General features: G+C 46.3%; 3 protein-coding genes across 18 annotated transcripts in view; 2 read left to right on the top strand and 1 right to left on the bottom strand.

Moving 5' to 3' along the window:
- Window positions 1-8,545, bottom strand: part of LOC122368271 (ryanodine receptor-like) — a 124,521-nt gene extending 115,976 nt beyond the window's left edge. For 5 of the 7 annotated variants that reach the window (XM_043342047.1, XM_043342041.1, XM_043342048.1 and 2 more), the window contains exons 1-4: window positions 8,328-8,482; window positions 3,907-4,011; window positions 3,475-3,573; window positions 2,032-2,046 (exon numbers count right to left, since the gene is read on the bottom strand). In XM_043342047.1, coding sequence (XP_043197982.1) covers window positions 2,032-2,046; window positions 3,475-3,573; window positions 3,907-4,011; window positions 8,328-8,381 — 273 coding nt within the window. In that variant the 5' untranslated portion in view covers window positions 8,382-8,482. Of the gene's footprint in view, window positions 1-2,031; window positions 2,047-3,474; window positions 3,574-3,906; window positions 4,012-8,327 lie in introns of all 7 variants that reach the window. The other 2 variants (XM_043342042.1, XM_043342044.1) reach the window with 2 other exon arrangements.
- LOC122368274 (F-box only protein 28-like) lies at window positions 2,789-15,010 on the top strand. 10 transcript variants are annotated; one of them, XM_043342060.1, is made up of 6 exons: window positions 2,789-2,817; window positions 11,624-11,757; window positions 11,933-12,181; window positions 12,764-12,980; window positions 13,480-13,619; window positions 13,948-15,010. In XM_043342060.1, the coding sequence occupies exons 2-6, from the start codon at window positions 11,632-11,634 to the stop codon at window positions 14,251-14,253; spliced, it is 1,038 nt and encodes a 345-aa protein (XP_043197995.1). In that variant the 5' UTR covers window positions 2,789-2,817; window positions 11,624-11,631; the 3' UTR covers window positions 14,254-15,010. The 10 variants fall into 10 exon arrangements, with proteins under 10 accessions (XP_043197995.1, XP_043197999.1, XP_043197997.1 ...); XM_043342064.1 differs by lacking the exon at window positions 2,789-2,817 and adding an exon at window positions 10,011-10,044; XM_043342062.1 differs by lacking the exon at window positions 2,789-2,817 and adding an exon at window positions 10,035-10,059.
- Window positions 15,011-15,998: 988 nt separating this feature from the next.
- Window positions 15,999-23,846, top strand: LOC122368270 (thioredoxin-related transmembrane protein 1-like). The gene is made up of 5 exons (XM_043342040.1): window positions 15,999-16,188; window positions 16,754-16,915; window positions 18,774-18,948; window positions 19,368-19,550; window positions 22,867-23,846. The coding sequence occupies exons 1-5, from the start codon at window positions 16,037-16,039 to the stop codon at window positions 23,008-23,010; spliced, it is 816 nt and encodes a 271-aa protein (XP_043197975.1). The 5' UTR covers window positions 15,999-16,036; the 3' UTR covers window positions 23,011-23,846.
- The last annotated feature ends 50 nt before the right edge of the window (window positions 23,847-23,896 follow it).

Here is a 23,896-nt window from a genome sequence, read left to right as displayed (position 1 = left end):
ATTAAGGGGGAGCACTGCTGACTTTTGGTCCCTTTCTTTACATGCGACGCCCATAGAATAGAGCTAATGTTAAAATGCCAAAATCAAAGGGGGGCACCCGGTCTCAGTGCCCCCCCCCCCCCGTTCCGCCGCCCGGTATGTTATTGTATTGCCATGCGTTTATTGCCAGAAGCTCTCGCAGTGGATTAAGTAACGGATTAAGTCAACGAACAGTCGCACGCTAACACGGACACGCGTACCCACATTTACAAGCACAAACATTCGCATACACATTACACACACGCGTATGGTATGCAGACGCACACACATTGGAACCAACATGTACTATACAAATTCACAGACAAAAAGACAAGCGACTCACGAGCAAAAACACCACTACCTTTACCTATACCACACCGTACCTGGTATGTGGGCCCGCTACACCAGCGCGGAGAGGCGGCAGCGACAGCGGCAGAGGCGGCAGCCGAGCGAAGACAGAGCGACAGATGGACGGAGAGAGGCGGGGAGAGGGAGAGAGGGCGGTCCGGGAGTGGCAGGGAGACCGGTACGCAACATAAAGGGGATGTGGGGAGCAAGCAAACAAACCAGGCGGTGTTGCATAATCGATTGAATAGCATACATAACAGAAAGCGGTTGGTGCAAAATGCATAGGCTTGGCTGGCATTGGTAATTTTGCGAAGCACTAGACCCATGCTGGCCAAGGGACGGGTAAAGCAGCCTTTCTTGACAGGGGCACGAAAGCAGTAACATTCGAGGACATCATTCCCTAGGCAGCTACCATTTACAGGTGAACTTCAGAAGAAATAAGTCAGGGGTAGCATCAGCCATTGGCAACTGGTAAGTCTCAAATGGTGCATGGGTCATGTCAACATCAACAAACGTGGAACCGCAACTTCATAGTCGACAGTTTCGAAACTGCACTTGTAACCATCATATTCCATTTCGGCATCAGTCGCAAGCTTTTAGAATTCGTCAATGATATTTTTTGCAAGTTGGTTAACGTTATAATATCCGACGATCCGTTGTATTTTTTACAAGTTCTTTATTCGTGGTTGCATACGTAAAAGTTCAATATAAAAACCCAGAAAAAACACCTCCGCATTTCAACCGATATGCATGTCAGCAAAACTTGCATCACGAATGGATAAGGATCAACGCGAGCTTTGCTCAAAGGATTTCACTCATTTGACATGAAAACCTGACAATAATGAATAAGTACTAAATACATGTACTCAACAATTTTAAGATACACTTGCGCAGATTGCAGCAATAAATATTTAACGCGTGTAAACGATTAAATCAAGCTAGATATTTATGTAGCTAACATCTTGCCAGATGCTATTTGTTGTTGTTTGGAGTTTGGCACCACATTAAGCATCGTTAAGGTCAATCTTAACATCATTCCTAGCGTATAAACAAGTGCTAACGTTTGAAATCAAATGTCGAGCGTGTGTATAGGGTATACCGTCGTCTGCAAAGCGTCTACGAACTGTAACACCAACTAACGTCCACTGTAAACGTCTTTAGCTTGGAATTGTCGCATCACTTAAAGTCAAAAAGCAAATAATTATTCAATGGTAATTACGTGAAGTAGCTAGGTGATTTAAATGATACAATTGTATAACAAACCGGCAGTCAGGGAAGTACAAATACTTTGGTTAATCAGCAAATTGCACGCGAGACACCAGTTGAGCTACACACAAACGTGAACAAGCGAACACACGCGCACAATAACAACAGTGTCCATAGATGGGATGTTTACGGAAGCTGATGGATGTTGATGAACGCATACACATCATGTCATCACCAGTCTTCCAAAACATCGCACCTGAACACCGCTGAGGGTGTATGGTTCCGCCCATCGGCGGCTACGAACAGCTGGGTTGGGGTCGAGTCGGGTCGGGTCGGCTCGACTGGGGTCATGCCGCGGAGGGAGGGGGAGCTCCCGCCGACCGACGCCGGCCGGCGGGACAGTCTGTATGTTTGTGTGTAAGGTACCTCTGTGGCGACAGCCGCGAAGCCAGTACTTACTACAGAGCCGTTCTCCTGCAAGTTATAGAAACACAGGCGTAAAACGAAGAGCAGCGGCATCACTGTCGATCAGCTATGTAGATGCGAAAGCAATCAACGTGGCAGTGTGTTTCTTTTTATGACAACGGAGAGACTCAGTACTGTGACCGTGCTAAACCATAACTATGGTCACTAAGGTGTGTAATATGTCGTATCTAGTGTATACTGTTTTATGTAGATGCAGCAGGCACTTGGATGAAAGCTCTCAGAAAATTATAGTTAAAGCATCAAAGTAACGCGCTTTAATTATCAAAATAGCAGCTCCAGCGTCTAAGATGTTTAAAGGGACCCTCCCACCTTCAAAAAAGTTTATGAATTGGCATGAAAGTGATGTCGCTCGGTTCAGAAAGAACGAAAACGAATATCTACCAAATTTCACCGAAAAATATTCACCGGTTTTCAAGATATTAGACTTTTACTTTTGTTTACTTTTTTGGCATCTCCGCTGTTTCTAGCGACTTTATTTTAGAAGCGCGGCGTTTGCGGCAGATGTTGCGCGCAAATAGCATATACCACCGCGTGCTACAAAACGTTTTAGTCAAACATTTAAAAATCGTTAGATATCTGCGCTGACGTCACACATTCAGAGGGGTATTCCTAAGCATTAGCCCCTCTGAATCAAAATGCTGCAATTTTGAAATTCAATATTTCCGATTTAAGGCATTTCTCGATGTTGTGAGTGCCGAAACCGGTAATTGTGAGCCAGGGACCCCATTTTGGCTATCTCAACTCAAATCTAATGTTAAGGTGGGAGGGTCCCTTTAAACGTGAATGAAATGTTTTTAAAGCACTTGTAATGTTGGAAAACGGTCAAACATGCAAAATCAGCTACACAGAATATAATCACAAGGTAGGTACATACTAGAAGAGCGGCTGTGTAAAACCTGCTCGGATTCATAAGCAAGAAAATGTTTTTTCTTCTTTTTTTTCTTTTTTTCTACCATGAACGGCAGGAGATGCGGTTGGTCCGGTTTTCAGCCATGTGTGATCTTGAGACCGTATCGCTGCAGACGCGAAATGTCGAATAAGAACGTTTTGAATTGAATAAGGCCTGTCGGATAAGAAAAAGATCCCTTCGATATTCTAGAAAATGATACACGTTACCGGTCACTGTTTCAACTCACATGGTTAGATTCACTAGCAGAAACTTTATGTTTATCATGACGACTAAGTAAGTAGGAACGGTTAGTTCGAATGTAGCACAATTGTGTGCGTATGTTCAGAGCAAAAGTCGAAATGTGGATCTACTCTGCAAATGTGTGTGTGCGTGTAAGTAGTAAGCAAGCAAACGCGTGTCTACAGTTGCTGTGTGCTATGAGTATGTGTAGTGTCATTCGGCCGTCACAGGGCAGCTGCTGGGCGCAGCGGCAGGGGTGGGGGCGGCGGCGGCGGCGGCGGACTGACCGTGTCAGAGGCGGCGGCCGTCACCAACTCCTGAAGAGCGCGCACTGACAGCGCCTGCTCAATGACGAACACACAGGCGGCCAGATCCGGCGGCTTGTTCTGAAACGAACCCCGCGTGACGTCACGAAGAGTACGGCTGGCATGGCACATCTTGGGGAAACTGCACAAAAGAGCTGCCCCCGTTACACGGGACGGGGGACTCATGGTGAAATGAAACAGTCCAGCCAAACATCTACCCAAAGCACATCTGAATTGCAATGTTAATGCAAGAACGTTTTTCGTTTTCCAGTCATTTATCGTTACTAGAGTCGAAAAACGTCCTACCGTATTTTCTACAACTTGCAGCATTCATTCATTACGACGCCCCCCCCCCCCCCCCCCCCCCGGTGGTGACGGATAAACGAGCGCAGCTGCACGGCATCGGCCACTCACCCGGTCTGCGATACCCTCCAGGAAGCAGGTGCGGTTGCCGAACCCCTCGGCGGCCAGGCAGACGCGCTCTCCCGTGGCGTTACACGAGAGGCACACCATATCCTCCTGTAAACGACACAAGGACACAAGTGAAAATGTGAGGGTACTATGAGCACACGATCGTGAGTTGGGTCGCTCTCGCTGTGATAGGAGTTCAAGTTTTATCGACTAGAAAGCCGTCTTTATAGGTGATGCGGGGGACACGGATAATAAAGCATTACTGTATAAAACAGAAAATGCATCATACTCGTAATTTACGAAATTCTTCTTAGCCGGACGCCGGCCCCAACTTGAACTGGAACGCGTATATTCGGATGCAGTATGAGCAGAGCATGGGTCCCGAAAAATTCCTCAGAAACTAGAGAAATTCTCGGACACACACGACGGGTACCATATGAATGCGGGTGAGACTAAATGCTTACTTCGAAATTTAAGCTGCGTTGCGGCATTGGCGGTTATGTGCGGCGTGTATGCCGCATGATTAGTAAGCGGCGACCACTAAATTAAAAACTCAATAGCTTTGACCTGTTTTCAATGGATAACACTGCATACCAAAAATGTCCATCGCTCTCGTCATAGGATATTTAGATTTAAATAACTAACTTATCTACATCATCGTTTTGAACCAAATTAATACTTTCAACTTGACCCTCGCCCGTATAGGTGTTTTTTTTCCAGCCGCGAACGTATAAGGTATAACCCCTTGCCGTTTCGCTCCTGATCAAGCTAGAGCTTCGCGGAAAAAAACCAGCGTGTTGCCCGTGACGAGAGGAAGCCGATGATACCCAATTTTAAGGTCCTAGGTCATCGGTTGACCTTCCAGGTCAGGTCAATGACCCAAAGGCAGGAAAATTGGGACCTGTTAGAACGCTGGACGTGGTGATCGTGGGACCTGAAAAAGTTGCACCTCTATGTAATATGTGGGTTCCATATACTGTGTGACGTTCCAAGAACTATTTGGGAAAAGTTGCACCTCCGGAGAGACGGACGGACGGACGGAGAGACGGATGGACGGACGAAGAGACTGATGACGGACGGACGGAGAGAGTGACTGATGGACGGACGGATGGACGGACTGAGAGACGGAAGGGCGGACGGACGGACGGACGGACTGAGAGACGGAAGGGCGGGCGAACGGACGGAGAGACGGACAAAGAGATGGACAGACGGACGAGAGAGAGAGAGAGAGAGAGAGAGAGAGAGAGAGAGAGAGAGAGAGAGAGAGAGAGAGAGAGAGAGAGAGAGAGAGAGAGAGAGAGAGAGAGAAGAGAGAGAGAGAGAGAGAAGGGTGGTGAGAGAGAGAGAGAGAGAAGGGTGGTGAGAGAAAGGAGGATCAGATGAAGGAAAAGACTTAGAGATATGGATATTACTTGTCAGAGACCCGGGGAGGACGGGAAGGAGACTGATACCTAAAGAGAGGAAAGATGATCGTGAGCAAGGGGTTTGGGAGATACGTAAGGAGACAGGGGAAAATGAGATTTTATTGCTACGGTCCCAATAACACTTCCCAAAATAAAATATAATTGGTCGTAATTATCGAATAAGAATCGGAAATTGTCAATTGAACGTCTGATTTGCTTAGTGCTTACATCGATCCGCCCTATACCCTGTTTGACATGTTTGCACCAAAGCCAACTTGCAGGCTATACATCGAGCCAGTGGTATATACTATACAATAAATACATCTCTCCCGGTGGTATACCTGCATAGAGCCGAGACCTCCGGCTGTATTTTCCCACGATCAGCCGGATTGCAAAGCCGTGTATTTTTCGTCCGTTGCAGGCGGCCGGCGCAATCTCCGTGAAAGAAGCGCTCCAGTGACAAAAGCACGAGCAGATCGCCTAAATGCCGGTGGCCGCGAGAATTTCTCTAGTTTCTGAAGAATTTTTCGGGACCCATGCTCTACTCATACTGCATCCGAATATACGCAACTGGAACGGATGTCGGTCGAAGTCGACATTTCCTGTTTAGTTCCAGCATTTCGCCACTGCAATTACCATGGCATAGCGCAACCCCTTGAATTAAAATGTGGTCAACGAAGAAGAATTATTAATTATTTTGTTTGAACTAGGTATTTACAGCATTCACTCATTACGACGTTCATGCACTCATTCATTTGAATGAATCGCGTGCCTTTTACAAAAAGTTATTTTGAACTAATGGCGCCGAATAAGCAAACAAAATGATAACTAAAATACTGCAACATTAGCAGTGCACTTATCTAAATCGTAGGTATATACATCGTAATAAGGTTTCAATGCACGACTCCCACGTGGAAGTAAGATGTCGACGTACCAGCATGTGAAATACTCGTGAGATATCTGAAGGCATGCGAAATTCCACGGAGCATGCATTGCAATGCAAGACCAGGGTATATTGATGCAAGACCACATTTGTGAGAAGAATAGGGATAGGATAGGTATGTGAAATATGAACGTTTATTTCCAATCCAATGTTTTATAATTGGTTCAATCGGCAAGAAATATAATATGTATGAGACATCATGTTTTCATATTAACTAAAGTGCATTGCACAAAAGCCCGGTCAGGTCAAGGTCAGTGGCGATTCTAAGGATCGCCCGGGGGCGGACGGGCCGGCGAAATGGCAGAAATGTGCCGTTGCCGCATTTCTGCCGGCTGGGCCGGGCACGGTGCCAATTCCTTCGGACGCTGCCAAATGTCACGGATTCCTAACCGACACGACCTCAGGGGCTAGGAGGGAGCGCAGCCGGCATGGGAAGGGTAGCAGGGCTGTGTTGCCACGCCGCCGGCCGCCGGACCGCGATGACCTGTGACACCCGGTCCTGGGCGAGCCTGCTATAGCACAGGTGCCGTCTTCTCTGCCCATGGTTCCACTTTATATAATGTCCCCACGCCACGGCCCGAACAGTAATGAAAGGAAACACAGGGCACACAAGGACTGTCGAGAACTTATTTGATGGCGTGGTAGTGTAGCTATACTATAAAGTAAAAACACAATCAATCATGCCCCGCCGAATCGTGATCTTCGGGGGACACGATCGACCACTACTTTTGTCAACCCGTCAACGTTCATCTGTTTCACTGATTCCATCTGGGCTGACTCGGCGTCGATCCCACTTAGCCCGTCGCCCAGTAACAGTAGGTAATTAGGTAGGGGAGAGTGGGGTAATTTGGCCGCTTTTTTTAGAAAACGATATAACTTAAAATTGACGACACATTTCTGCATTTTCTCAACACTGGCAGGTGTCGTATTCATTTTACTTTACTGGACAGTGAACTTGAAATGATAGAGTAATTACTTATATTGAAATTGTGACGTATTACAAAGGTCTGCAAGGCGGCCAAACTGCCCCACTAGCAGGGTTATTTGGCCGGGGGTGTGGGGCAATTTGGCCGGTGTTAGTTTGCGGTCGGGATTTTCTGTTATATTGCGATTCAGCTTCAGATTCAGCAATGACGTGTGTCCTATGACGCATTTGCCGCATTTTGGAGGTTGACCCAGGGGTCACAGGGGTCAAAATAGCCAAATTAGCGGCTCTAGATGCGAAGACAGTTTTTTACGAATAACTTTTGAAGTAATCAAGCTAGGCCAAAACTTCGAGTACCATCGTAATTCTCTCGTCAGTCCGCATCGAAAGATATATGTGTTGACCTTGAGAAGTCAAGGTCAAAGGTTGACCTCAGGTCACGTTGCATATGGTCGCTTGACCTCAAGGTCACGTGATTTCAAGGCCATCATGCATATCATTCGATGCGCCTTGGCGAGCTGAACAGAATGAGACCATTTGTGCGGCTGTACCATTTTCATGTAATGATTTATTAGCAAAAAACGTTTGGTAACCTTTGATGACGTCACATGCTCTTACAGTTGACCAATCGGAAGTAAGGCATCAAAGTAGTCAAAGTTTGTCATGAATCATGTCATTTATGGTACAATTGACCATGAAAACTCGGCCGTCCCAGCATATAGACCATGAGCGCACCGGCCAAGTTGCCCCGCTAGTCCCGGCCAAATTACCCCATGTTGTCATTCTGAAAATTTTTGTCTATAAAGTCATCACGGCTATACGGAATTAGATAAAATTGCTCTTGGAGCCGCTGAACACCCCCAAGAATGGCGCTATAATGTCTGAATTCGTTTTTAGCCCAAATACTACATGTTATACAACTTTGTAAACAGAAGTAAAAGTTACCATTTTCTAATGAAATTAACGTTTTATTAATTTTGAATAAAACTACGAGGCGCAAAGTTTTGACATTTGTCCTCCAGTTATTTCTACCCATGACAAATGAATAGAGACTAGAGCTATTTCACTCACTTTTATTAGACAGCGTACAGGTGGGGGCGGCCAATTTACACCACCGGCCAAATTACCCCACTCTCCCCTATACTGAACTGACCGTTCGGAGGAATGACACGTCATCCTGCTCGGAGCCGCCCTCGTTCTCGGCCATGGCTGCCGCGGCCGATAGCGCTCGGCGCGGCCCCGCTCAGAGCACTCCGCCCGATCACAGCACGTCCTCGTCCACCCTGCGTTCGCACCACTCCTCCGCGCCCCACGCGCTCCACTCGCTCGCTGCCCTGGGGCGACACAGCGACCGACGGAGCCGCGGGCGTCGGTGCCGTCGGGCCCGCGCCCCTCCCCCTCCCCTCTCGGCGATCTTCCTCGGCAGAAATAGCACCGTCGTTCGTCGGTCTGTGCACGTGCTCCCACCGGCACCGACGGCGGACAGCCCGCTCCGCGGAGACTACCTACTTGCCGGCGTCTGGTTACATGGGCATCGGGCATGGCTGAACGAGGCAGGCAGTTTGATTATGAAGATTCTAGTCGACCACTCATTCGTTGGTGACAGCCATGCTTTCAGAAAGGAATACCTACTAAGCCATAAGATGTATATAAATGTACGTTACTTAATACTTTATGCATAAAAATTGACCTACCTACTTATTTACCCATGAACGATCACTGCGATGTCAAAATAATAATGCCGGGAACAATAAAACCGGAACCGTATAGGTATAACCAGACTGCATTTATTTGGGTCCGACCGGAATCGGAACTTGCTAATAACTGGGCAATAATCCCTTCTTCTTCAAACCGCCGTCCGTTCGAACCAGACAATAGCCGTTTTCACGACGGCCATCTGGTACACATTTGGTGCACATCTGGTACAGGATGAGGTGCAGATTTGGTCAAATCAGGTTCAGTGTGTCTCTTCGCAGCTATCAGCTAGGGTTGCACCAATTTCTTATATGCCTGCTTTGTCATATTATCAGAGAGCATCATCGATTAAAACACTGAAATAAATTCATAAAATGAAGATATTTGCCGTAAAAGAAATTAGGTGCAGATTTGTTCAAATCAGGTGCATTCGCCGGATAGCCCGTCGTGAAAACGGCTAATAACTCGGACCTTCGGCTCGGACCGGGCGATAACTCGACCCGACCGTCTTCGGCCCGGACCTCGAACCAAGTCGTGATCACTGATCGGGCCGTAGTCCGTACCCATTGCTCATTGCTGAAACTGGACTCCTTTGGCTCACCGCAGGCACGTACCCAGGATTTCGCCCAAAAGGGGGCCACCTGCCCGGGTCACCCAGCGCAACCCAGCGGCCCAGGGCCCCAAGGCCCAAGGGTCAAGCTAGGTGGGGGCGCATCCAGAACCTTTCGATGCGTTTCAGAACCAAAGCACAGTGGGTCTGTTCCCTTGCAGACGGGCCCCTCTGTAACGGTATAAGCCCTGAAAAATGGGGAAAATTGGCAGGCAAAATCAATATCAATTTTGTCTGAACCTTATCCAAAACGTAGCTGATGATTTTTTCCGATTTTCCCGCAGCATGCCAGATACCATTTGGAAAAAAAAATCACACTACTGCTGCACCAAATTTTCAGTTCATTAATATTTCGCCTTTAAGTCTCATTAATTCATGTTTACGTTATTTGTACGCATTGTACGGCTGTGTACGGCTTTCGACTACGCATTGGTAATAAATGAGGAAGCCGAAACTACTATGACGTCATATTAATTTATGTGTGAATTTCAGCTCAATACTCACATCCTTGAATAAAAACCGCGGCAAATGTGGTGGTACGGATTCATTTTTCCCCGCCGCGCTGGTGTGTGTTGGGAAAGTTAGGAAGTTAGGTTGCATTATTTTGCATCGAACTCTTTTTAAAACACATTTAAAAAGTTGCAAGAGTCCAAGGCCATACATAGGCAAGGCAAGAATCCTTAAATATTTGTCGGCAATCGACGTGTGTCGGACAGGAAGCTAAGGCGGCCTTGAAGGCATGGCAAGATGAATTTTAAAAAAAAAACTGGCCCTCGTGACCTTTGATGTGTCTACTATTTCTTAATTGTACCTGTACTACCTAGGATTTAAGCCAATATGTATAGCACTTAAATTTCACAATTTGTATTGAACAGAGGGAATTTGAGGATTGCGTGAAATTGTAAACCTGTGGTGGATTTAAAATGTGATATTGGACGACACATCTACTTTTCCAGGCTTCATGACATAATGATAAAGTCAGAGGGATTAAGGCTTTCATTTCTCTAAGTTCTTTTAAACCCTTTCATTTTTACTCCTTGTGTTACATTTTGGAACTTCAAACAGACATTTTTATTGTTAATTGTTATTTGTTCACTTGTGCAGTTATGCATGCAAAGAAAAACAATCTATATTGATATTACGATTTTTTTGTGAATTTGGACATTGCAGAAGGGGCATTTTGAGGTTCTGTTCATTCCCTTCCCAGCTAAGTTACAAGTGATCCTTCAATTTTAATGCAGATCGAGATGGCTTAAAATTAGGCACCTAACATGTGCTGATTGTGATGCCTTATTTCAGAGCTGAAATAGCTGTACCTACCTCAGTCAATTTTCCTTCTTTGTTTGAAGTGTTTTGTGCTGAATGAAAATGGTTGATGATGCCACCTACATTTGAATAACAAATGTTATTACTTTAATAACTATGTTTTCTTCATTCTTTAAACAAGGTTATTGCAGTACTGATTCTACTTGCTCCTATTTCCATTCATGCTCAAAGGATGTCAATTCATAACAGAATGCCTTGCACCAAAAACAAATTTATGTTATGAAATAATGAAATATTAAATCAAGTGAAATACAAGTTTTATCCTGGTGTAATTTAAGATGGCATGCATGCATAGTGCCTGGTCATTTATTTACATGATTGAGTTTCACAATAATTAAAGTAAAGCATTTGAACGAATAAACTAGACAGATAGATAACTGACACCTAATTGCCATTATATTATCAAGTATCTTGTGTTGCTGAATTGCATGCCTACATTACACAAAATCATCTGCAGTACAATCACTGTCACAGTCAGACTTCAGTACCATGCTATAAGTTTATACTTTGTCTGTTGTCACGTGCCAATTTTTTGCTCACCTTGCAATAGTGAAGCTAACTCATTTGGAATTATCACAGACATGGTCTTGTTTAAAGGTCAAGTTCTGATGTTTCCCAATCTGGCTTCTTTAGGATGTTTAGCACTTATGGGAAAAGTTGGTTAAATGACTTAATACTCTGACTTGAATATCCATTCATGTCTGTAACCCAGGTCATAGGACCTAGATAGGATAGGTGGTAGCCTTTTACCTTCATGGTGTTTTACCCCGTAGCATTGTGAATTTATTGAAACTCCTAACTAATTTCTATGCTTTCAGAAATCAAAATGGACTTCATGTCTGAAACTTCATCTTATAAAGATCAGCAAGCTGGCATTTTAACTCTCCCTCCTGAGGTCCTTGAGCTCATTATCAGCTACCTGCCATATGAGACAGTCTCAAACATCAGATTAGTAAGTACATTTATATTATATAGGGAGTATGCCGGGATTTCAGGCTGGATGAACCTTTTTTGACTTATTATTACAATGACTTTTTTATTTGGTTGTGTGTGATCTTCAACTAGTTGATTACTTTACGAAGATTCTTTATTACATCATTTCCATCGCCATCACTCCACTTGTGCAGGTATGCCGCGCCTTCGAGCGTGCCTGCCGTCACCGGCTCAACCAGGGCTTCTCGCGCGCGGAGCGGTACGTGCAGTCGGCGCTGAAGATGTTCCGGGCGCAGCTGCCGCGCCGCGAGTCGGAGCGGCGCGAGCACCCGCTGTCGCGGCGCGTGGAGCACCTGGCCGCCGTGGAGACTCGGCTCGGCCTGCTCAGCATGACCTACCGCCGGTACATGGACACAGACGCCTGCTGCTTCATTCCCGGAAAGGTGCGTGAGTCGTGAAAGGCAGATCAGAGTGGTGGCTGTAGTCAGCCTAAGGGGCAGGTCAGATGTCAGCTAGATTATACAAATGTCAGTCTGTCTATGAGGGCATGCACCGTCGCATTATATCTTAGTGAGTCTAATTTAAGTTTCAGTTTATCTCAATTCTGAATTCTGAGCGTATTTTAGGGTGATTACAGGCCACAGCTTAGCACTGTTGGTCTACGTCGGCATACAATTAAGGTACTATGAAAGATATGCATAGTAATTGTGATTCCCCTTCCGTTTCACACCTCATGCCAGGAGTCCTTCCAAGTTCCAACTAGCCTGAGCGATGTTTGGCCGCAGTTTTTATCAGCAGGCTGCGAGTCTGCTGCTATTTCTTGGCTCCTTATGAAGCAAATTCATGTGTTCTATGCATTTGACCATGAGAGGCCAAGAAACGCCAGCAATTAACTTCCTTATATGGGAAAACCGACAGCATGCTGGTAAAAAACAGCGACCGAACAGAGCTCTGGTCAGTGTAACTTGCGAGTGGTTCAGCTGGTCGGTACAGTGCCCGCTGAGCCCGGTACCTCTCCTCGACAGGTGCTGGACGAGGTGTTCCAAGTGGTGCGCTATCTGAAGGACGCGCGCACCGTGGAGCGCTCCTCGTTCACTGTGCTTCAAGAACTCCGCGATATCTCGTCCATGGCCATGGAACACTTTGAGGAGCACATCGTGCCGGGCCTGAAGCGGTGCGAGACTCGGCCCCGGCCGCTCTCGCTGCTCAGCCTGTTCTCCGGCGCCGCCAGCGGCGGCAGCGGTGAGTGCTCGGTGCCCAATGAAACCGGTACCGCCCTGTCTTTGTGTCGTCATTCACCCATGGTCACGCCGACCTCGTAACTTTCATTCGCAGCTTTTCTTTCGTAGGAATACATTGCATCCTTTTAGGGAGGTGTTTGTTGATTAGTTTGCGATAGATAGAACCTCCGCAGCCATCGTTGTGTTTCCCCACCCATTTGGTCGTAATGTATCGAAAGCCGAGACATGCAGTTACCAAACTCACTGGCTGTTTTATTTTTGTTATTTGCATGGTCTTGAATATTCTTGCGTAATGCACATATTTTTCCGACACAGCTAACACAGACTGGGCCCATTGTGTTGATGATAAAAAGGAGTTTTTCAATTTTGCCTATATACACCTTTGCTTCTTAGAAACCCGGTGATTACAGGTCAATGTTTGTGAACTAATTCGGAATCGTGTCTCTCGGACATCTCCTGACGCCTGATTTTCAACTGCGCACCCTCCGCTCTGCCTCCAGACGGTGACGCAGGCGTGGGCGATGCCGGCTGGCCGGGAGCCTCTCTGGGCAACCTGCTCAACTCTCAGAGGGCCGCCTCGGAGGCTCGGAACAAGAGCATCAACGTGGTGGAACACTCGGTGGCCAAGCTGAACCAGCAGGTATGGCCGAGATGCGTTGATGGCTCTGTGTTGCATTAGATGAGACCGAATAGCAGTGTTCTGCTTCGCTTAGCGTGTACTTATTTGTTTCGTTCACATTTTGATGCCATTTATGACATACCCTACGCTATATCCGTGCGTTGTCTCCATTATTACCTACGTACCCATTTCCGCGCGCTAGCATCGGCTATTGATGAAAGTAGCGCTGCAGCTTACGAATACGAATAAGGAAATCAGACGCCTTTGAGTAATATTCCAGTACATTATCATATTCACTTTGTCCCATGGGCGATCCCTAACCCCACACTTACCCCCGCTTCTCCCGCAGGTGTCCGCGCAGCGGTCTCGCTCCACTGCGCAGGCGCAGATTCTGGCCGAGCTGCGACAACAGATGAACGAACAGGCAGAGAAGCTGGCTGCCCAGGACTTGGTGATCGCCGACCTCACCACCAAACTGGGCCGGGTCGAGGAGCGGCTGCGCGCCTACACCGGCGAACCGGCCGAGGACGAGACGGCGGAGGGCGGCAGTGCCGACTCGGCAGGTCCTGCCGACACCAAACTGAGGAAACGGCCCGCCCGCGGCGCGGCGGCCGAACCCGCCGCCTCCGCCTCCAAACGGACCAAGAAGGCGTAGGGTGAGCTTTTCCGGGGCTGGCTACATTCCTTGCGGAGATGGGATCGCGAGGGATGGGGTGGGCGCGACTGGGAACGGGGAAGGGAGCGTCGGGTCGAGAAGACGATGAGTGTCTCGGCGTGGGTCCAGAGCGGCAGCTCATGCTGGCACTGAGCCGTGAACGATGTCGAACTGGCCGATAAGCCGCGCGGTACAGACGTGGCCGTTACCGCGGTGGAAGTGTGCGATCATCGAACGAGCGTGTAGTGAACCGGAGGCGTGTTTGAGAACTTTGCACTGCTCTTAAAGTTGCTGTGATGCACAAATTTGTATCAGTTGTGTGGCTTACGGAAAACGCTGACTGCTGTTGTGCAACACCGATGTTTCGTGTTTTTGTTGCGCCTTTAAACGGTGTCTCAGCGAATCTCGAGACGTCTGAAAAGTAATCCGACTCTCGTTTTCTAAGTGCAGCTTTCACGGAGCATATATGCTGGGGTGAATATGCAAGCATAATATGCGCGCATTGAACGTGATTGCTGACGTACCAGCGGTATGTCGTGCATTGTAACCACGTTAACCGATAAACGTCCATACGCGAGTGTGTGCGGGTATATGATCCGCTACTCTTATTCTGTAGGTCAGCGATGTAGTAACTAGTAAGTGTAGGTAGTGAATCTGCACTGATGTATTTGACGAACGTTCTGCGAGCTTCCAATGACGAGCAGTGCGGTCGACATGTCTGCCTGCAAGTGTTGCACATACATATTCCCGAAATTGACGTGTATTTTTCTGTTCGATGTTGAATCTGTGTTTCCGTCAAGTGCGAGGGGGATTAACGTGCATCTGAGCTGCTCAGTAGTCAGATATCGGAGATGTGCTAATAATGCAAGTTTGAGGGAGCCTCCTGCCTCGCGGTGTTGGAGCATTGTTGGGTTGCATTGCTGCTCTCTGTCCCAATAACGGCCATAGCTAACTGCAACGCAGTTTTTGGGGGGAGGGGGGGGGGGGGGTGAGAAGGATCTTTCGGTCTAACGACCAATTCAGGGCCGAAAGGCAATAGGAGTCGTTCAGTAGGAGACGTTGGTCTGGGAGGGTACCCTGGTGCTCCGCCGGGGTTGAACGCATCACGTGGACAGGCCACCCAGCCCCGCTAAATATCACCGCACCCGGCTACGGGCCTGCTCCTGGGCTGAAGCTACCCGCATGGGACAGGGGTGACCGCCCAGCCCGGATCGAGGGTTGAGGTGTGGAGGAGAAATATTTGAGCACCCTGAGGATGGAAAGCACGGTGCGGAGCACACCGCACTGATGCATTATGGTTTCTTATGCGTGACCAAATTAAGTTCAGCACACGGAAGTGACCTAAAATAGTGTCTTTAACTTTTAAGGATAGATATTGCAAATTGCAATACCTATCCTTAAAAGTTAAAGACACTATTTTAGGTCACTTCCGTGTGCTGAACTTAATTGCAATCTGTCATCGCTCATCACTCGCATCGCCTTTGACCTTTTGCTCGGAATGCAAAGATGTAGTCGGTGTATAGGTGAGGTACCGCTGGTTACCACGAAAATATTATTGCTGTACCTTTCTATATAGTAACAAAGCCACATATATGCTAGTTTTCCAAGCATGCAAATAATCCCAATGACTGCAGCTGTTTATGTGGCGTGAAACTCCATCACGTAGATTTGGCAGTGTTTTTGGCATCTACAAACCGAAAAGCCCCGCCCCCTGAAGCTGAGCCACGCGTCTGTAAAGGGAACCAATTACAAGTCAGAATTCGTGTGACGTCATCCTTTGAATATGGCGTCGTCCATGAGCGCTGGCTCTAGGGCCGTTATTGCTATTTCTTGTATATTTCTGGTTTTAGGGCTTTCTCATGGAAAAGGTACATTGAAACACATAGGAGAAGATGATTGGTCTCAACTCCTCGACGGTGAATGGATGGTGGAGTTGTAAGTATGCGGAAAAGTCTGTATCTGTCATGCGCAACTTATGCCTCAATATTGAATACTATGATGATAACTTTGTTTTTGCCTTTGTGAAGAGACCTTGAAGTATGTTTGCCAAAAATATATTAATTTCTTCTTATTTCATTCAAAAGTCCTTAGGAAAGCCGAAAGGTCACTATTTTGTTATGGATTTGCTCTGAAATGCTAGATAGGATGCTAGATAAACCAAGAAAGAATTGGAATGTGATTTTCAGGACACTACTTTAATTTGCTGTTTTGGGTTCTGCACAGAACTGCCACTGATTGGAACAGGTTCAGTTATTTGGAAAAACCATGACCTAGTAATGATTAAGGTCACTTACATTTGCTCAAGCAAATCTTGGACAACGTAAATATTTAGTGTTTTGTATTCACACAAAGTCATGCATTACATATTGTCAAGTGTCAGTTCAGTATGCATTGCAGCATAATGATCTCCCAATAATTTGCAATACCAATACCAGGGAACAAGTAATGGTAGATGAATGTCCCGAACTCAATCTGACAAAAAAATGTCTTTGTCCAATAGTTATGCACCATGGTGTCCAGCATGCAAGGCTCTTCAGCCCATCTGGTCTGAGTTTGCCACCTGGAGTGAAGACTTGGAGATCAAGGTCGGAGCTGTGGACATCACTGAGTCGCCAGGCCTCAGTGGGCGCTTCATGATAACTGCTCTACCTACTATCTTCCAGTGAGTTCAATCTGTTTGTATTTTTAGATAGGTACTTGCAGAATCATAATTGTATTACCCTCAGATGTTTGAAAATGTACCGTAAAATGGGGTGTTAAAGGGACCCTCCCACCTTCAAAAAAGTTTATGAATTGGCATGAAAGTGATGTCGCTCGGTTCAGAAAGAGCAAAAACGAATATCTACCAAATTTCACCGAAAAATATACACCGGTTTTCAAGATATTAGACTTTTACTTTTGTTTACTTTTATTGGGATCTCCGCTGTTTCTAGCGACTTTATTTTAGAAGTGCGGCGTTTGCGGCAGATGTTGCGCGCAAATAGCATATACCACCGCGTGCTACAAAACGTTTTAGTCAAACATTTAAAAATCGTTAGATATTTGCGCTGACGTCACACATTCAGAGGGGTATTCCTAAGCATTAGCCCCTCTGAATCAAAATGCTGCAATTTTGAAATTCAATATTACCGATTTAAGGCATTTCTCGATGTTGTGAGTGCCGAAACCGGTAATTGTGAGCCAGGGACCCCATTTTGGCTATCTCAACTCAAATCTAATGTTAAGGTGGGAGGGTCCCTTTAAGGGACAGTTTTGAGGTGTTTTGTTATATAACTCAAGAAGGGTTGGAGATAGAAGCATCAAATTGTCAGCATTTTATGTGGAATTTGGTGCTTTACATGCCTGCCACATTAAAGTTTTTAAGATTTATACCTGCATATTATTTTTTATTATTTTTCATCACTGTCCCTTAGCACCCCAATGTGGGGTGTTAAGGGACACCTATATTATTCCAAGAAATGGTCATCAAATGCCCACAATTGGGGTGTGGAAGGGCACACAATTTATTTATTGAAATGTTTTGCATATTCTGTCATAAAACAAGTCAGGTTCATTCACCACTAATGACCATTTTAGCCAATTACGTGTAATGCAGTTTACGCTTGTGGAAAATGTGCTAATTATAAGGTAAACAGAACTAAAAAGTAATCTTCTGTCATTAATAAAAACCCATGTTGAAGCTTGTCACTTGTCATTATGTTGCCCTCTTTGTTTTAGCCTTTTTATGATGACATCACATTTACTTACATCAGTCTCCATTGACCCATCATTGTAAAAGAGAGTGTTGAGATGTTTTGTTACATAGCTTAAGATGTGTAAGAGATAAAAGCATGAACTTGCCAGCATTTTATGTGGAATTTGGTGTTTTCCATGCCTACTTAATTAAATTATATTTAGATATTATTTTTTATTTTTTTCTTCCCTGTTCCTTAGCACCCCACATCCACCTCAAAATATGCATGTATCCGGAAAAGAGGAAGAGGATGATGAATGAATGGGTGGATTTGCACAAGTTTTTCAGGAAACATGTGCAATACATGTGACAATACACCTATGCATTCATTTTCCCTGTACACCCACTAGTTTATGTGGTACACACAGAGTTTTGGAGATGTTTCAATTTTGTGAAAATGTAGCATGATTTTCAAATCCATTTTTGAACCAAATCACTTGCATGAAAAACCATACCATTTTCTCCTATGGTCAAGAGCAAAACAGTGTCAACTACCACACTGAAGTTTTTATTGAACCTTCTCAAATTAGGAAGTTAATATGACTCAAAGTTTTTCCCATGCAACTGTCCCTTAACACCCCACTGTCCCTTAACACCCCATTTTACGGTATGTGTATCTGTCACTTGAACTTTTCAGCTTCAGATATTATTTGTATAGGGCCATCTGATTATCAGTTTTGTGTTGTAACAGTTAATTTAAAATTGTACATTTGAGATTCTTACTTTCTTACAACATTCCAATGACATGTTTGGTTTCCCTTCATTTACATTGTCTTACCACTTTCAGTGTAAAGGATGGCATTTTCCGTCAGTACAAGGGCTCTCGTGACCGCGAGCAGTTCATCAGCTTTGTGGAGGAGAAGAAGTGGCAGCAGCTGGAGACCGTGTCCAGCTGGAAGGCACCCGACTCTGTGCAGATGTCCGTCCTGGCCCAGTTCTTCCGGCTCTCGATGGTGTTGCGGGTGAGTCCTGTGATTGTCTTGCCATTCTGCAGTTTTATTTGGCAGAAAGTTACATTGATGTCTACCGTAACTTAGTTGGGAGTGACTTGCACCAGAGTTGATGGGTTTTGACAGTTTGGTTCAAGCTGCATCAGTGCCAACTATGTGTGTTATGGAAGCCAATTACACTTTACAGTCTTTTGTCTACAAGCCAGCTGCAGTCCATACTCCATAATTTACAAGTCAGATGAAGTTGGAGTGCAAGTCATACCATTTTCCATGAAGTGAACACTTTTACTGATGAATTCTTAACTAAAAATTGTTACATGCCCGTGGCTAATTATTGCAACTGTCCGACATCGTGTACATGTACATACCGTACGGGTGCCGATGACTTCTGCGTCCTTTTCGTAACCCCGCCCCTGCGTCCATCCCGGCAGAACGTGCACACCTCTCTGACGGAGGAGTACGGCGTGCCCGTCTGGGGCAGCTACCTGCTCTTCATCCTGGCCACCGTCATCATCGGCGCCCTTCTCGGACTCCTGTTCGTCTGCTGCATCGACGTGTGCTGCGCGCAAAAATCGGGCGAGCTGCCGCCGGAGATCACCAAAAAGGACGACGACGTGAGTCAGATGACGGGGTCCGACTTCCGAGTGTCTCAAAGCTGGGCATATAGCGTATCGTAACGTAATGCGTAGTGAGTAGGGGATAAAATATTTCGCCCCATGGAACCTCGAAGTCGCTTGGGGCTAGCTTTCTCCCATTCTCGATGAGCTGGCCAAATACGCTGGATTTTGATGAAGAAGCCGGTGGAGCTACTTCGCCGTCTACGGCTGAGTCAGACTCTTCTGCCGGGCCAGACGTGCGTCCTGCGACGCACCCATCGTGATGGGGACCAGCTTCAGGAGGGGCTGTGGCGAGGGTAGCGGCGATTCGACACGTGTAATAGCAGCGTGCTGCTATTACCGGTGAAACAGGCCCTGTTTGGACTACTCGTATATTGATTATTTGGCATACGTTTCGTTAGTACGGTATTTCCTGCTTTCAATACCCATAAGTTTTTTTCTGTTTTTAAGTTATTTATTCAAATAGATTATCTTAAGCAGTCACCTTCTCGAGCATTGCGGGACCTATTGGTTTTCAACATAACTACCTATGTTATGACCGAGGGAGGCTAGTACGACCTCCTTGTCGTTTTGTCCTCGAAGAAACTAGAGCCTCACGGAAAAATAAGCGAGCGGGCCGTTACGAAACGCAGCGATTAGTACCCATTTTTTTTTTTAATTTTAAGTCAACTAGTGATTATTTCGGGTCCAGTCAACAACCAGGCAAAATGGTCGCAGGGCAATGACTTGATACCATCGCTTTGCCTGTCATAGGTCGTCGAATGGTCAACTTTTTTGTCGGTGAAGCTGCATATCATTCGATTCGGCCAATCGTTCTGCATTCATTTGAGCCTTTCACGACTCTCTTACTAAAAATCGTTTTGGTCGCGATTTATTGACCAAAAACTCCGATGACCTCACGTGACCTTAGTGAAAAAACCGTCTGGGGCGTTCCACGACAAATCGACAAATAAAAAATTAAATTTGCACCCTCATATTTTATTTTTCGTTGAAAACTGGTGTAAAGGGTTGTGATGGGCGGGAAAGCCAGCTGTGGCAAGGATTTTTTTCTTCGAACAACGGTTTCCGAGATATAGCCTCGGGCAATTCCTTGAGGTCGCGCTGCAGCCCTATGTTTGGCGGCCTATAACTCAAAAACTATTGGTTTTCTATGATAAAAACTTTATATGGTTCAACTCACAATCAACCAAAAAACATTTTGGCTATCTCGGATTTTCAATTTTTGAAAATTTTGATCACGTGACCTTTTGACCTATTTTTCGAAGAGTGACCTTGATATTTTCCCCACTGAAAGTTGCAATTTTGTCTGATGACGATTAAAGCCTTATCAATTGTCATTCATATGCGAAAATAAAAAAAGTGGATATCGCCCCGCTTTGACCTCAGGTCAGGTCATTTTGATGACCTGTCCATTATTACGAGCGGGAGCGGCAGCGAGATCTCGAGAATAAAGCAAGATAGCGACAAGCGGTAAACGGTGCAGGGTACACACGGATAAGGTCTATAATATTTAGTGAGGTCATTTTCAGGTCAGGTCAAAGATGACGTCACAGGAGCAAAATGGAAGTCAAAATTGCGGCACTACATATATATGAAGTTTTTCTCGAATAACTTTCAAGGTATCCCGGCTAGAAACAAACTAATAGCACCATCGTGATCCTCTCGTCGATCCGCATCGAAACATATATATGTTGACCTGGAAAGGTCGAAAGGTCAAAAGTTGACCTTAGGTCACGTGACGAGTGGGAGCGACAGCGAGATCTCGAGAATTAAGCAAGATAGCGACAAGCGGTAAACGGTGCAGGGTGCACACGGATAAGGTCTATAATTTTTACTGAGGTCATTTTCAGGTCAGGTCAAAGATGACGTCACAAGAGCAAAAAGGAAGTCAATACATATATATGAAGTTTTTCTCGAATAACTTTCAAGGTATCCCAGCTAGGAACAAACTAATAGCACCATCGTGATCCTCTCGTCGATCCGCATCGAAACATATGTATGTTGACCTCGAAAGGTCGAAAGGTCAAAAGTTGACCTTAGGTCACGTGACCTAAGGTCAACTTTTGACCTTTCGACCTTTCGAGGTCAACATACATATGTTTCGATGCGGATCGACGAGAGGATCACGATGGTGCTATTAGTTTGTTCCTAGCTGGGATACCTTGAAAGTTATTCGAGAAAAACTTCATATATATGTAGTGCCGCAATTTTTACTTCCTTTTTGCTCCTGTGACGTCATCTTTGACCTGACCTGAAAATGACCTCAGTAAATATTATAGACCTTATCCGTGTGTACCCTGCACCGTTTACCGCTTGTCGCTATCTTGCTTTATTCTCGAGATCTCGCTGTCGCTCCCGCTCGTAATAATGGACAGGTCATAAAAATGACCTGACCTGAGGTCAACGCAGGGCGATATCCACTTTTTTTATTTTCGCATATGAATGACAATTGATAAGGCTTCAATCGTCATCAGACAAAATTGCAACTTTCAGTGGGGAAAATATCAAGGTCACTCTTCGAAAAATATGTCAAAAGATCACGTGATCAAAATTTTCAAAAATTGAAAATCCGAGATAGCTTAAATGTTTGTTGGTTGATTGTGAGTTGAACCATATCAATTTTTATCTTAGAAAACCAATAGTTTTTGAGTTATAGGCCGCCAAACATAGGGCTGCAGCGCGACCTCCAGGAATTGCCCGAGGCTATATCTCGGAAACCGTTGTTCGAAGAAAAAAATCCTTGTCACAGCTGGCTTCCCCGCCCATCACAACCCATTAGACCAATTTTAAGCAAAAAATAAAATATGAGGGTGCAGGGCACTTGTCGATTTGTCGTGGAACGCCCCGTCTGGGAGTGGCATAAGCCCCTCATCCCTACTCCCCCCCCCCCCCCCACACACACACATACACATTACACACACTTCTGTCGGCCGGGATGGATGAAACGTTTTGATTAGCAAGCACGTTTTGATCATGGATTGTCCCTTGTCACTTTGATACTCGATCCTGCCTGGTGCCTGGTACTCGATAGTGTCAAAACGTGACTGGTTTCCTCGTTGACGCAATTATCCTGTTCCGTTTTTTTTCGGCTGTACTCAGGATAAGTGTCAGCAAGTGATCTGTTCTGTTAATTTGTTGTTGAAAGGTGTGTGATAAACGCTAAACTGTAATTGACCTAAACTTCAAATGATCGTCGGGAAAATGTGGTTGATTAGTGGTAACGTCGCTGCATTCCAGCTACTGTAAGTTGATCGTCATGTCAGTTCTTTCTTTACGCGTGAGTGTTCTGTTGACGGACCGAATCCGTTCACAGGCCGCTAAGAAGCAGTCGGGAGATGGCAAAGATGACGATGAAGAGAAGGAAGAAGCAGAAGAGGAGGAAGAGGAGGAGGAGTCGGCTCCCAAGGAGAAGAGCAGCCCCGAGGCCCGGAAGCGACGCACGCGGAAGGCGGACTGAGTTGGTGTGTGGTGAATGCAGGTGTTCATGGGCAGCCGCGGGCCTCGCGCCGCCAGCGAGAAACTCACTACCAATGGTGGCCGGCCGGACGGCCGTCGGCGCCGGATTGTTGGGCTACGTATAATGTGTATGTTTGGTTGTTATCGTCACACTAATGGGTAGGCGGTCTGTCCTGCAGGCAGACTCCCCCGCGGTCACGTCTCACGTCACCAGTCACCACAACGGTGATTACTCCTATCTCTACTCTCCCTCTTCCAGTTTCTTCACCGCTGTCCAGTTTCCGTTGGCCGATTATAGAGCGCTGCATTCCGAGCTCGGTAGTGATACCAGAGGCTTATGACTGTGATACCGCCGTGGTAGCCGCCGCTGGCGAGCTGGCCCGTCCCGCCGCGGTGCGCAGTGCGGGACGGACGTGGCCTCTGGGTCGTCCTCAGCGTGCTCGTAATCGGACCGACCGCTGGCTGGCAGCTGTGCACTGCCCTGTGGTTCGCCCCGCGCCTCATCTCGGCTGTGGCGGCGCTGGGGTTCTGATTGTGGCCGTAGCGGGGGTGGTCAGACATATGTCACTGAGACAGTCAAGACAGTCGGCTGTCTTTCGAGACTGGCCGGAAGAGTGCAGATTTACGCGTCGGTACCGTCCCGTGTGGGGTGCGCCTGGGGTGCAGGATACATAAATGAAGACTGACGGGCTGCGCTCAGGCCGGTGCGGTGCGCACGCTTTTCTAACACCTCTGTGTAATGCGCTGACGCTGGTAGGTGCGGTAGGGCCTGTTGTATTGTCGCTCCCTTGGTCTGTTACATTGCAATTCCCTTACTGAAATACACAGTCTTTTGTACTGCTGATTGTGATGAACTATGCGACCAATGCATACACTGGATTCGTATC

Source organism: Amphibalanus amphitrite, unplaced genomic scaffold (assembly GCF_019059575.1).
Source record: "Amphibalanus amphitrite isolate SeventyFive unplaced genomic scaffold, NRLGWU_Aamphi_draft 000935F_arrow, whole genome shotgun sequence".
NCBI lineage: Eukaryota > Metazoa > Arthropoda > Thecostraca > Balanomorpha > Balanidae > Amphibalanus > Amphibalanus amphitrite.
The sequence above is the reverse complement of the archived record's forward strand: the minus strand, read 5'-3'. Positions and strand labels throughout refer to the sequence as shown.